The sequence below is a fragment of the Mya arenaria genome, chromosome 15 (genome assembly GCF_026914265.1).
Source record: "Mya arenaria isolate MELC-2E11 chromosome 15, ASM2691426v1".
NCBI lineage: Eukaryota > Metazoa > Mollusca > Bivalvia > Myida > Myidae > Mya > Mya arenaria.
In genome coordinates, this window is record NC_069136.1 from 41,388,216 (window position 1) to 41,403,038 (window position 14,823).

A 14,823-nucleotide genomic window follows, 5' to 3' on the forward strand; every position below is an offset into this window, starting at 1 on the left:
AGTTAGAACAATAGTTACAATAAATTGCAAGGTGGTTTCAGAACAGAGACATTAAAGCTGCACTCTCACAGATATACCTTTTTTACACTGGCACCGGATTTTCAAACTCAATCATTTTTAAAAAAATAAAAAAACCCTTGTAATTCCGAACTTAAAATTATAATACCGAAAATGTGAAAAAAATATTGAAAAATATTTGTTTTTATAAATATGCACTTTGTATAGTATATTATACAGAACAAAATGCATATTTATAAAAAAAATATTTATGCGCAGACGTCCATAATTAGTGTGAAGTATTGGTCATATACACTGTCGCATAATGATTTTGTTAGTTTCAGCGTGTTTACCGTAAGCAACGTGTTTGCCAACCTCTAGGTTGAGATCGCACACTTTCGGTAATAGCTGTCATACTGCATCGGAATTGCTTTGTTGTTTAAGCAACATATTTCATGAACATTACCAACGTTTAAATAACAAAACACATGCACAAAACATAGCCTTGAACAAGTTGAATAACACAAACTGCAACACGATACCGTGTGTTGAATACGGTGAAACATTTCACGAACATTTAAAACATTCAATTGCACCGAGTCGGTCACGTATTTAAACATACACACTATATATATACATAGTTTAACGCTCGATTTCAACACACTTAAGGCCTGATATACTTCAAATAATTTGTCTTATGACAAATCTGAATAATATCAGGAAATAAACATAATTATGACCAAATTATTATCAGTGAAAAAACAGCACATAAAACACGCCCTGAGCCAATATTTATCGTAATTATATTGTTTTATATATAAATGTTATTTGATTATTTAGTCCTGCAATACCATATAATTATATCTATAATGTTCATGCTTTGTTTATCTGTAACTAAAAATAATGTAAGTCTTTATTTGTTTCTCTATATTATCGCTGAAATTGCTCATTATCTAGTATTCATGTTATGGAGTCATATGGAGGAAATAAAAGTTCTATCTTTCAATTTACGTGAGTAGATGCTTGTTCTATTTTGAAAGATGTAAAATTCATTGGCAAAAACAAATGCTATGTTATTGCGAAACACATCCAAATTTATCATATGTCTCGGTTAGTTCGAAACTGTTCATTAAAGATGCACTGTTACTCTCAACTAAGATTTTCAACAAATTTTATTTGAAGCCTTGTTGCGATATCAATTGAATATTTAATTTTTTATCACCACTGATATCGATCTGGGATACGGATGTAAACTTAGGACCTATTCGACAACAGCCCCACCGAACGAGCACCCCTTTGACAAGGCAGATAACCGACCAAAGTCCCCCATTGTTTTGATATACCAAATTGGATGAACAAAATGTCGAAAACAATGGTTCTTATGAGTTTAATTTGAAAGAGAGGTGCAAAAAATGGCATTTCTACCTTATTATACTAAAGTAGATCACAGCAAATCTTTTAGCACTCACCAATCATTTAATATTTTCGGGGTTTCGGCTATTAAATACACGGTTACAATCTTGTTGTTTTCCATAAATGCATTATGTAGTAAGAAGTTAAAGGTTTATTACTCAAAATATATGTTTGTTATACATGTGTATGCATTGATTTTGAATAAGAGTGTCACTTTAACAATATATCTTAGTGCATTACAGTCAAACCGAGCACCCTTAAGAAGTATCGGTATGCCTTTCTCAAGAAACAAGGAATAATCAAGTTATATTAAATGATGGCAAATATATTACGTTAACTTTGATATTACAAACTTCGTAATCACATAATTTAGTTCATTGTAGCCTTAGTTGCAGTATGGAAGAATAAAACATGTGTTTATTTCATAAGTAATGAAGTTTAAGTTTGAATTATCCAGTGATAGTATTATGATAATGCATACTTATGTTAGGAATTGGTATTTAATCATTGATTGTTAATTTACATCCATATTGACAAAACAGCGACCGATCATCACAAAGAAGAAAGATAAACCAAAAACTAACAGAACAGAAATAATACGATAATATCCCCTCATTCACATGATTCGTGAAACCTGATATCTGAGTCTTTGTGATACTTAGGTTTAAATCGATGAACGATCAGCTCTTCAAATACCCACAATAAACTACCAATATAAATACGTATTTGTTTAGCAAAGAATATTTATGAAGAAGGAAGTTCTTTACCCGTGATCCGAATCATGTATGTGCCATTTGTTGTGAAATGTTTATTCTTGTATATTCTAAACGCCACATGGATTACGTTAACGCTTGGCTCCGGTGCGTTTACGCAGCCGAACATTCCCGCGTGTTACGTGTCCGCGTCCCTATACGAAACGGTGGACGGGATGAGCAAGATCTGTAACCAAGGGTGGAGCACAAGGTAAGAACTGCCTTGGTTTGCTAAATATAGCACTTAAAGCTGCAGTCTCACAGATTTACCATTTTTACAACACTTTTATTTTTTATCATGGAATGAGTAAATTTTTTACAAAAATATCTGCAAACCAGTGATAAAAGATTGCTGACAAAACATTACATCGCAGATTTTCATATTTCAGTTTTAAAACTAATATTTTATGGCTTAAAGTGCTACTCACGGTTTAAGAAATATGCATAAAATATCAAATTTTAAACTTAAATATAAAAATATGTGACTGATTTTTGTCAGCATAAATTGGCTCGATCCAAGAAAAAAAAATAAGTAAGTTGTCAACACGTTAAATCTTAAAGAGTGCAGCTTTAAATATTCGGTTTAATTATGAACGCTTATAAATACAGCGCATTCGACTCTGATTACCCCATTGTTATGGTTGGTTGATGGCGGTACGGTACGCAGTACGATAAAGCGTTAGATGTATAGACGTTCAAAGCTTGAGTCATGACTTCCATATCAAAATCAATTATTTTCTTTTGTGTTTTAAAATAGGATTTCAAATTTGATGTTCGCACTTTTTTTTTTAATTTACTTGCATTTCAGTGATCGGGCAGCCTGTTCCGACGACGGTGACGCCTACTACCTTTACTGCAGTACGGACCATGACTGTTGTTCAATAGATGGGTGTCCGGCTTGCTGCACAAGGTAATTGTAGGAATAACGTCGCTTTTATGAAATAATATATACATTTCAAACTCCATTCTTTGAAGATGCACTCTTACTCCCAAATAAGATGTATCACCAATAATAATATTGTTTTAATATTCCCAAAAAGATGAAAAATGGTTCTTATAATGATACCGTGTTGAAACACGGTATTTCAACCTTATAAAACAATAGTAGACCATTATTTTGGCGCTTTCTGCTATTAAATACACGGTTACAATCTTGTTATCAGTAATTAATAGTTTCCATAAATGCATTATTTAGTAAGTAGTTAAAGGTTTATCAGTCAAAATGTATGTTTGTTATACATGTGTATGTATTGATTTTGAATAAGAGTGTCACTTTAAATGAACGGCCCTTCGGCATTTTCGAATATTTTCCGATAAACTTAAAAATCAATGTTCGGGTCGTGAGTCATCGCGTGTAATATTAATATGATTTTAAATTGTTTATTTTGTTATTGTTTGTATTGTGTCACCAGGCGACGAAACCTTTAATCGACATATCGAAAAGTGTCATTATTAGATTTGGTTTAAACAATTTTATTTATTCTGGGTAAGTACATTAAGCAAATACATGTACATACATTACGTACATGATAATTAGGATTGAGGAGATAGCTTTGAGGTTATATTTATACCTCTCTCCCTATCTGTCATTTTATAGAAGCAAACGTGTAAACAACATTTCACCAAAATTCAATTCAAGGCAATGTAGTTCAAGGTTGTAATAGTTGCGTATGTTGTAAAAAGAAAACAATATGTTTGATGTAATAATGAAATAATAATGTACTAATATTAGATTTGTTAAATGTATTGTTGTCATTCACGAGCCATTGCATTCTAGATCAGCAGTGTTAACCATTCAATTAAAAAAGTAACAAAAGCAAGACGACTTTTAATATTTTTATATGTCAATTCAAACAATAGAAAAAGACAGGTATTAAAAAAAACACATGCATTCAAATGTCAAATCCGTCACAATTTATTCGTCTATTCCTGAAATAAAAACAGTAAAACAGGTTTAAGTTTTAGTAATGCTGCTCTTTTCCTCTTCTGAGCAAGCATTGCCTGGCTCCATAGCATTATCAACAGCCCCTTGTCTCAGTCTCTGCTTTGAAATCATGCCAACTTTCATTCGTCTCAAAATGTCAAAGTAGTTACTCCGCAAACTCAGTTCAATCAACACTGCAACATTCAAATTCCACGCTCACAATAAAATATTCCTACTTTAAAACTGACCACGATTGGCCAGAAATAGTTTCAAAATATTGAATCATGGGTGGCACGAAATCCACGAGGGAACATTTAAGTTAAATCTGTTTTATTTCACGGTTGAATGTTTGCAAAATAATAATAAAAATAAACTGTTTCACATTGTTGATATAATAAATGTCCATAATATTTGTTCTATACTGGCTCGCAAAGGTTTGCATAATAAACCATATACAACGCTTACCTAATATTCTCCAGTATTCTGTCACTCGTAGTATATATATATATCCAATAATAAAGTGCCATGTAACTCTTGCTTTCTTATGTTAGATTGATTTTAGTGTTACCTCCCTTACAATACAGTAATCCCTGCCATCATGCAAATAACGTGACCATAAAAACTTAAAATATCATATCGGTAAAATAGGAAATTATCTTAAATTCATTTTTTTTTTTTGGTAACTTTACCTCAATGCAAATGAAAATTGCACTTTTATAAAACCATCAAAAAAATGAAGAAGAAAAACACATTTTAAAAGAGTGGCCATAGATAGCAGAAATCCAGCGGAGGCAGAGATCTATTCTGCTTGTCATCGGTGATCACAGCGTAGGAGATTGCCTGACGTCCTGCAGTATTTCAAGGACCCAGAGCAAATAAAAAAACCCGGAAAGTTGACGTATTGGCGAATGTGTTGTTGTGGGAGTTCATGATGATTCAAATTATCCCTTAACTGCTGTTTATCATGTTTTATTCTCAGTCGAACGACGCTTAGCAAGTACGAAGTTGCGGGTATAGTGATAAGCTGTGTGGCCGTGACCTTTGCTGCTTTACTCGTGACATATCTGCTCGCCGGCCGCTACTGTAAATGTAGGTATTCATCCAGTGATTCATAAACGTACTGGACTAGTATTCAATATTACTCTTAATTGTATTTAAGAACGATGTAGCTGATCGGATTACTTGCTATTAATAACTGACCATACGAGTGAATGCAGTCACTGATGTACGACCATAAGATTGACTTAAGGCTCATAATAAATACCACCCCACCACTAGAATTTGTATCGTCAATAATGGTGTTCCATGTATACTTTATGAGCTGTTTCATGGAAAACACATCTCTCAAGCAAAAAATAATGTAATTTGATTAAATGTTTCTCCTTTAAGATACACATTATGAAATGTACATCTCCCCAACAATTGTAGATCTAAAATACTGATATCCACCTTGGTTTCATAATTAAATGTATGATAACAACGCTAAATGAAAGTCATGCTAGATTTTAAATTTAGGTTTAATCTTTGTTAGTGGGGTGTAAGTGCCGCTAGTGCCTTTAATCTAGAAAAATGTAGAGTTGCTTCCTCACGATATTATTATTTATAGTTCTGATTAAATTAGAAATCATGTTATAGTCACTATGGGAACTACTTTTTTACATTTTCCGACTTAAAGCCTTAGCAAGAAAGTCATCACCGCAGTATAACTTTAATATGGATTTTTGAACACTGCAGTCACTAAATAACTTGATTTACTTAAATATATTAATAAAGGATTGCATCTGTTGAATGTTAACCTTTGTTTCTCATTTTTTCCCCAGACGGGACCGCATAGCCAATGCAGAGCTACACAATATTATGTGATCACAAAAGACATCCAATTGTCCAAACGGTGGAACATGTAATAGTGACTTATGGAACATGTAATAGTGACTTATGGAACATGTAATAGTGACTTATGCATGTGTGCATATCTTTGACTTGAATCAGTTCATACACGAACGAACATCACACATAACCAGGTCCTGTTTAATCAGAGAGCGTACTGTACTATAAACTTCTATTTGCCAGTAACACTTTCAATCTAAATTGTGTCACTAAATACATAAACTAGTTTACTGAAAATATCGCTCTTACAATATTTACCTAAGTATTTTATTTTTCATAAAATGTTGTATAACCTGTAAATAAAGCTGTTCATGTTTATCCCCAAGAATAGTGTTTTGTAAATCTGGACTGTGTTATTTTTTGTATGGAATGATTATATTTAGTATCTAGTATAGAAACGTTTTACTTTTAAGGAGTAAAAAAAAATACATAAAGAGTTGATAGGTCCTATCTGCGTCTAACTGTATTGTCAATTAGGACCTGTTAACTCAATGATTAAAAGTATCTTCAATTGCCGAGAGGTTCATCCCAACCCGAACGTTCCCGAAACTGAGTTTCCGTGGAACACTCTGCGCGAGGGTTGGGATGAACCTACCTTACACAAGCGGCTATGGTAGATGCTTTTTCTCGCATCTTAGTTAAACGAAATAAAGTTATAATCTATTTTTTGCTGGAACTCTTTTGTGCGTAGTGCAAATAAATGCGTATGGATATGTGATAATTAGTGGTTGTCATGGATATACGCGCACGGATTCAGATTAAGCTAAATTGATAAAAGTTGACACACGAGTATTCATGTCTTGATGACCGTTCGGTAACCCAGACAATTATTATATATATATATATATATATATATATATATATATATATATATATATGAGGTCTGTCTTTGTTGTTTAGACATGTCACCTGCCCCACCCTCTCTCTCTCTCTCTCTCTCTCTCTCTCTCTCTCTCTCTCTCTCTCTCTCTCTCTCTCTCTCTCTCTCTCTCTCTCTCTCTACCCCCTCTCTATCCAACTCTCTCACTCCCCTCTCTCTCTCTCTCTCTCTCTCTCTCTCTCTCTCTCTCTCTCTCCACTCCCTCCCCCTTCAACTCTCTCTCGCTTTCACGGTCTCTCTTTCTCTCCCTCTCTCTCTCTCTCTCTCTCTTTCCACTCCCTCCCTCTTCAACTCTCTCTCGCTTTCACGTTCTCTCTTTCTCTCTCTCATCCTCTCACTCTCTGCTCTTACCTCTTAACAGGCTCTTTTTTAATGTTTGACTACTGGGGTTCTCCCTGTAGTTTCCTTCGTATAATCATGCCCTATTTGGTCTGTGCCTGTTATTCATCTCTTTTTGGGAACAAAAAAACTGCCCAAAATATTAAGTGATACAAATCATAGCATAACAAGGCATTTATATTTATAGTTTCTGCCCTCAAAATAATTTCATTATCATTTCACAACAAACGGGTTCAAACTTAGGTGTTGTGCATTCGGTAGATCTACCAAAGTCATATCAATGAACTTTGTCTTTTCCAAATACTTCGTTTTTCAAATTCAACGTTTAAAAGTAATTGATTGTTTTATAGACAAATATTTGTGAGTTTTGTGCATCATATATTGATTGTTGTGTAATACTTTTTATCAATCAATGTTTCATGTTGTACTTATTAAATTGCAATGTTTGCATTCTAAATCATTGCTCATAAGAAAATTCAAATGTCTATTGAAAAAAATGGTTCAGTTGGGGGAAATGCAGACATTAACACATAAGAACAATGTAGGTATGTTATACTTTATTCTTAAAAGAACACACGTTATGAGTATTGCATTGTTATATGAGATATAGTTTGTACCTTACATTGTCACCTGTGAAATACATCACACATTGAATAATGTCGATCATGTAGGAACAGATACAATGAACAGTACGCAGGTGCGTTGGAATCATGTCATAATTCCCATCACGATTAATACATTAATCGTAATATGATTCTGCATTGATTTGAACGTATACTGGAAATTAAGAATTACATAAAAATATTGTACAGTGTTTCATATACAGTCATAGTCTTTATAACGCTAAAATTATATGCCAATCTTTTTCAGTCATGTCAGCTTAACATAAGCTAAAAGATGCTCTATCAGAGATTAAATACCATGTACTTATGAGAAAAATACCCAAGGTCATTTCCAATACAGATACGAGTAAAATTGTGTCGGCATATATACGTACATGTATAAATGAATTTCTTTTATGAAGTGCAATGTCCCTTCTATATAGACGAAGACACACCTATTAGAATCCCCGTTTCCCAGGAAATTCATGACGTATACAGTTAAACCTCGTTGGCTCGAACTCCCAAGGACCGGCGAAAATACCTCGAGCCTCGAAAAATTCGAGCCAAGCGGAAATGGTTACCTTCAGTATATAGAGATTGGTCCTTTATATCCATTTCGAGCCAACGAGGAATTCGAGCCAAGCGAATTCGAGCCAATGGGGTTCCACTGTAACTTTATTATGTAAACTCATCAGAATACTATACTCTATAGCGTGCGTTTAGACGATACATTGACGAACACATAACATTGGTCAACCTTTGGTAATGGTATTATTCTGACACGTCATGTGTACATACATTTACATACATAGTGGCAATCGCAACTTCTCGGCATTTGCCAGAAAATGGACAGCGAAAAAAACAACTAGATATTTGCGCTCACAAAAATTCTCACTATGTTTTTACACAAACGGCATTAAAATTGATATACTTATATCCGTTATGGTATAAAAACATGCTTTTATGGCATCTACCAACATTGCATCTTAAATATTACATTTGGGGTCCATCTCTCACGCAACAAAGAATATGATTTGATTAAATGGTTCTCATTTAAGATACATGAACGCATTATGAAATGTATTTCTCCTCCAACGATTGTAGATCTAACATTCTGATATCCACCTTGGTTTCGTAACTTTAAATACGATATCAACATGAAATGAAAGTCAAGCTAGATCTCAAATTTATTCCAAGTTATTTTAAGTATTAGGTAGATGACATGAAGTGAATTCTTAATGATTAAGAATGGGCAGAGTGAGCGTAGCAAACGAATCCTTCTTAATCATTAAGAATGCACTTTATGTGATCTACCTGACTTAGAATACAACCTCATTGGCTGACACATTGTCAACGCAAAATCTGACACAGAGAGCGTGTATCTGATGAGTGGCAGTAGGCTGATCTTTAAACACGCGCGGAAGTTGAAATTCTTAATGATTACGTCTACTACTCAATGACTGCCTATCAGCAATTTATTTGGCTAAACATGTAGGTTGTATCCTAATCTGTATTGGTTGGATGTAAGTGCCGCTCGTGCTTTAAAACTAGAAGAATGTAAAGTTACTGCTCCCCGATATAACCATTTACTATTCTGATTGAATAAAAATAGTGTTATAGTCGCTATGGGAACCACTTGTTTACATTCTCCAACTTAAAGCCTTAGCAATACAGTCATCACCGCAATGTAACTTGAATATGGATTTTGAACACACTGCAACCACTAAATAACTCGATTAACTTTTAATTGCTTACCCTTATTCATAGACCCACCGTAGGGAGCCCATTACGAGTATTGATCAATTGATATCATTATTGGCCCCGATTTCTCGAAACTTCTTAAGCCCCTTATAACAGGATTAAGCTTTTCTCACTATTTTTGTTGTTCTATAAAATGTGTTATATTTACTTCTTCAATATTTTTTAGAAATTGTGTAGGAATTATCTGTATGATTTTCAGAATAAACCATTTTTCATTTATCAAAATCCATTTTCAGTATGCATTTTGGCTAATTGAAATAAGCGACTTAAGCCTATAAAGCTTAAGAAGTTTCGAGAAATTGGGGCCTTACATTAGTGAAATAACGCCTTCAGTATTTTCTTAGATTAACATCCGTCTAGGATGTTAATTGATTACGCCCCCTCGTTTACTATGGGTGACCAAAGTAGTCACAAGAATGCATAAATACACACGTGAAAATGAATAAACTATCACTCTAAGATATACACAAACGAAAAACTAAATATACATTAACAAATACTACAACGTTCTCGCACACAAAATGGTTGTTTGCACCACTATGAACGTCCTGGTCGACTTGAATATCACCGTCGCCCCTGGCCCCACTGTGTAATGTTACTCCCGAGTCTACAGTTATCCACTGCTCTTCTGAATCAGCACTTTCACTGTTATATGTGAGACCATGTCTTCTGTTATTAGCTGGAAAACAATCAAGCGCAGACATATTAAATAATTTAAGAAAGCAGCACTGCCAGACAATTTATTTTAGAATAATTTTCATATCAACAACAAACGAAACAAATGCCAAGGCCGTTTTACTCACGTTTTCAACCGAGATCGATATATTTTGTAAATCAAGGAAAGGAAAATCACAAATATTCATTAAATTAATATAAGTAAGAAAGTTTCTTATAAGTATCTTTTATCATTCTAATACTTCGGTAGAACACGTACTCCCGCAAAATGCATTTATGTTAAACGAAAGTCTGAGAAAGATCTACTAACGTCTAAAAGACGTCAAAAGTTACATGTCAAACCTTTGTATATTGTTGGCTGTTGGTTTGGGGTTGTCAATCATGTCATAAATATGTTTAGGTCCTTGATTACTCTTTCTAATTGTTCAAACCTTGTTAGCGGGTTATCAATTGTACATAAAGCTTTTTATATATAATTTATCGAAGATACAAAGTGAAATTTCACACTAAATCAGCAAGTAAAAAAAGTATTTTTGCCAAATGTTGAATATATTTTTCAAGAGCGTAGGCTACTATCGGTAAATTTGGGTATTACTCTTGGCGGTAGGCTACTATCTGTAAATTTGGGTATTACTCTAAGTGGTAGGCTACTATCTGTAAATTGGCGTATTACTCTTAGTGGTAGGCTACTATCGGTAAATTTGGGTATTACTCTTGGCGGTAGGCTACTATCTGTAAATTTGGGTATTACTCTTAGTGGTAGGCTACTATCTGTAAATTGGCGTATTACTCTTAGTGGTAGGCGAATATCTGTAAATTGGCGTATTACTCTTAGTGGTAGGCGAATATCTGTAAATTGCCGTATTACTCTTAGTGGTAGGCGAATATCTGTAAATTGCCGTATTAATCTTAGCTGTATGCTACTATCTGTGAATTGGCGTATCACTCTTAGTGGTAGGCTACTATCTGTAAATTGGCGTATTACTCTTAGTGGTAGGCGAATATCTGTAAATTGGCGTATTACTCTTAGTGGTAGGCGAATATCTGTAAATTGCCGTATTAATCTTAGTGGTAGGCGAATATCTGTAAATTGGCGTACTACTCTAAGTGGTAGGCTAATATCTGTAAATCTGGGTATTACTCTTAGTGGTAGGCTACTATCTGTAAATTTGGGTATCACTCTAAGTGGTAGGCTACTATCTGTGAATTGGCGTATTACTCTTAGTGGTAGGCTACTATCTGTAAATTGGCGTATTACTCTTAGTGATAGGCTACTATCTGTAAATTTGGGTATTATTCTTAGTGGTAGGCTACTATCTGTAAATTGGCGTACTACTCTTAGTGGTAGGCTAATATCTGTAAATTTGCGTATTACTCTTAGTGGTAGGCTACTATCTGTAAATTTGGGTATTACTCTTAGTAGTAGACGAATATCTGTAAATTGGCGTATTATTCTTAGTGGTAGGCGAATATCTGTAAATTGCCGTATTAATCTTAGCTGTATGCTACTATCTGTAAATTGACGTATCACTCTTAGTGGTAGGCTACTATCTGTAAATTGGCGTATTACTCTTAATGGTAGGCGAATATCTGTAAATTGGCGTTTTACTCTTAGTGGTATGCTACTATCTGTAAATTGGCGTATTACTCTTAGTGGTAGGCGAATATCTGTAAATTTGAGTATTACTCTTAGTGGTAGGCTACTATCTGTAAATTGGCGTACTACTCTTAGTGGTAGGCTAATATCTGTAAATTTGGGTATTACTCTTAGTGGTAGGCTACTATCTGTATATTGGCGTATCACTCTTAGTGGTAGGCTACTATCTGTAAATTGGCGTACTACTCTTAGTGGTAGGCTACTATCTGTAAATTGGCGTATTACTCTTGTGGTGGGCGAATATCTGTAAATTTGGGTATTACTCTTAGTGGTAGGCGAATATCTGTAAATTGGCGTATTACTCTTAGTGGAATGCTACTATCTGTAAATTGGCGTATCACTCTTAGTGGTAGGCTACTATCTGTAAATTGCCGTATCACTCTTAGTGGTAGGCGAATATATGTAAATTGCCTTATTTATCTTAGCTGTATGCTACTATCTGTAAATTGGCGTATCACTCTTAGTGGTAGGCGAATATCTGTAAATTGGCGTATTACTCTTAGTGGTAGGCGAATATCTGTAAATTAGCGTATCACTCTTAGTGGTAGGCGAATATATGTAAATTGCCTTATTTATCTTAGCTGTATGCTACTATCTGTAAATTAGCGTATTACTCTTAGTGTTAGGCTACTATCTGTAAATTGGCGTATTACTCTTAGTGTTAGGCTACTATCTGTAAATTGCCGTATTAATCTTAACTGTATGCTACTATCTGTAAATTTGCGTATCACTCTTAGTGGTAGGCTACTATCTGTAAATTAGCGTATTACTCTTAGTGTTAGGCTACTATCTGTAAATTGGCGTATTACTCTTAGTGGTAGGCTACTATCTGTAAATTTGCGTTATTAATCTTAGCTGTATGCTACTATCTGTAAATTTGCGTATTACTCTTAGTGTTAGGCTACTATCTGTAAATTGGCGTATCACTCTTAGTGGTAGACGAATATATGTAAATTGCCTTATGAATCTTAGCTGTATGCTACTATCTGTAAATTGGCGTATTACTCTTAGTGGTAGGCTACTATCTGAAAAATTGAGTATTTCTCTTAGTGGTAGTCGACTTTATGTTAATTGGAGCATTAGTCTTGACGGTAGGCTACTATCTGTAAATTGGCGTACTACTCTTAGTGGTAGGCGAATATCTGTAAATTTGGGTATTACTCTTAGTGGTAGGCTACTATCTGTAAATTTGGGTATTACTCTTAGTGGTAGGCTACTATCTGTAAATTTGGGTATTACTCTTAGTGGTAGGCTACTATCTGTAAATTTGGGTATTACTCATAGTGGTAGGCTACTATCTGTAAATTTGGCGTATTACTCTTAGTGGTAGGCTACGATTTATAAATAGTCGTATCACTTATGACATAGGCTACTATTTGTAATAGGACAACATTTGCGTACTAGATTTGATTGGCTAAAGATGACGTTAATATTCTGTATATCCCTTGCCTCTATTTGTGATTGGTAACACACCGCATTGCTAATGTTTGGTAAGCCTGCGATTGCAATACAATTTTGTCGAACATTGGATTTTACGGTCGTAGGAAAACACTGCATTGATTATGGCAATCGTAGGCTACCAGTAATTTGTCAAACCTTGCAATACAATTTTGTCGAACATTGGATTTTACGGTCGTAGGAAAACACTGCATTGATTATGGCAATCGTAGGCTACTAGTAATTTGTCAAACCTTGCATAGATTTTTGTCGATCGTATGCTACTAGTGATTTGTCAAACCTTTCATAGATTTTTGTCGATCGTAGGCTACTAGTGATTTGTCAAACCTTGCATAGATTTTTGTCGATCATAGGCTACTAGTGATTTGTCAAACCTTGCATAGATTTTTGTCGATCGTAGGCTACTAGTAATTTGTCAAACCTTGCATAGATTTTTGTCGATCATAGGCTACTAGTGATTTGTCAAACCTTGCATAGATTTTTGTCGATCATAGGCTACTAGTGATTTGTCAAACCTTGCATAGATTATGTCGATCTTGGCTACTAGTGACTATAGATTTTTGTCGATCGTAGGCTACTAGTGATTTGTCAAACCTTGCATAGATTTTTGTCGATCGTAGGCTACTATTTGAGATTTGTCAAACCTTGCAAAGATTTTTGCCGATCGTAGGCTACTATTTGAGATTTGTCAAACCTTGCATAGATTTTTGTCGATCGTAGGCTACTATTTGAGATTTGTCAAACCTTGCAAAGACTTTTGCCGATCGTAGGCTACTATTTGAGATTTGTCAAACCTTGCAAAGATTTTTGTCGATCGTAGGCTACTATTTGAGATTTGTCAAACCTTGCATAGATTTTTGACGATCGTAGGCTACTATTTGAGATTTGTCCGGGCAACCAAGCCACCAGGTGGAAATATCTCTGGGATACCCGCCCGCATCCACCTGGAATACATGGGAAAGTCTATACATACTCTTGTATTGAATATATTCTGTGCTTTCACATATTTAAATATTAAGGCTTTCAATGTTTCAACTATTTTGATAATCAATATTGTCCAATGAAAATCACAGAATTAGTACGTGTTTAGGTTTAATGAAGTAAAAATCGCAAAAGTCCAAAGTTAATCATAATTCTTTTGAGCCAGACTTTAACTTTACAAGGTTGATATACAGTTAACATCATACTTCAAGTTGTTCTTTTTTTTTTGCTTTTAATATGTAGTTTAAAACCTTAATTGCTTATCTAGAAGATAACTTTAACACCATTTTCCAATGATGAAAATGACATTCTTATGTTAAGCCTAATATAAAAAAAAAAAAAAAAAAAAAAAAAAAAAAAAAAGCCTACCTACCCTACCTATTTTTGAAAAGGATGTAACCCTAACCAAACAATTTTTTTTTAGGCCTTAGTAGTGCGTTTCAGCTTATTATATTACTGGAACACTGGAAAGCAAATTGCTGTTTTCTAATCAACGA

At 34.3% G+C, this 14,823-nt stretch overlaps 2 protein-coding genes across 2 annotated transcripts in view; one reads left to right on the forward strand and one right to left on the reverse strand.

Moving 5' to 3' along the window:
- The first annotated feature begins 2,063 nt into the window (after positions 1–2,063).
- On the forward strand, positions 2,064–6,319 carry LOC128220532 (uncharacterized). Its single transcript, XM_052928964.1, has 4 exons — positions 2,064–2,373; positions 2,971–3,072; positions 5,066–5,175; positions 5,907–6,319. Exons 1-4 carry the CDS (start codon positions 2,192–2,194, stop codon positions 5,918–5,920), a joined length of 408 nt encoding a protein of 135 aa, XP_052784924.1. The 5' UTR covers positions 2,064–2,191; the 3' UTR covers positions 5,921–6,319.
- A 1,291-nt stretch (positions 6,320–7,610) lies between these two features.
- LOC128219387 (matrix metalloproteinase-2-like) overlaps positions 7,611–14,823 on the reverse strand; it is a 103,580-nt gene continuing 96,367 nt past the window's right edge. The window contains exons 11-12 of the mRNA XM_052927196.1: positions 14,190–14,289; positions 7,611–10,234 (exon numbers count right to left, since the gene is read on the reverse strand). Of these exons, the coding sequence (XP_052783156.1) occupies positions 10,011–10,234; positions 14,190–14,289 (324 nt within the window). The 3' untranslated portion in view covers positions 7,611–10,010. The remainder of the gene's footprint in view (positions 10,235–14,189; positions 14,290–14,823) is intronic.

What these genes read in the sequence shown, in the direction of transcription:
- LOC128220532 (XM_052928964.1), top strand. Translation starts at nt 2,192, where the DNA reads ATGTATGTGCCATTTGTTGTGAAATGTTTATTCTTGTATATTCTAAAC. An exon ending in AACCAAGGGTGGAGCACAAG is followed by an intron (nt 2,374 to 2,970) that starts GTAAGAACTGCC and finishes CTTGCATTTCAG; the next exon opens with TGATCGGGCAGCCTGTTCCG. An exon ending in TGTCCGGCTTGCTGCACAAG is followed by an intron (nt 3,073 to 5,065) that starts GTAATTGTAGGA and finishes TTTTATTCTCAG; the next exon opens with TCGAACGACGCTTAGCAAGT.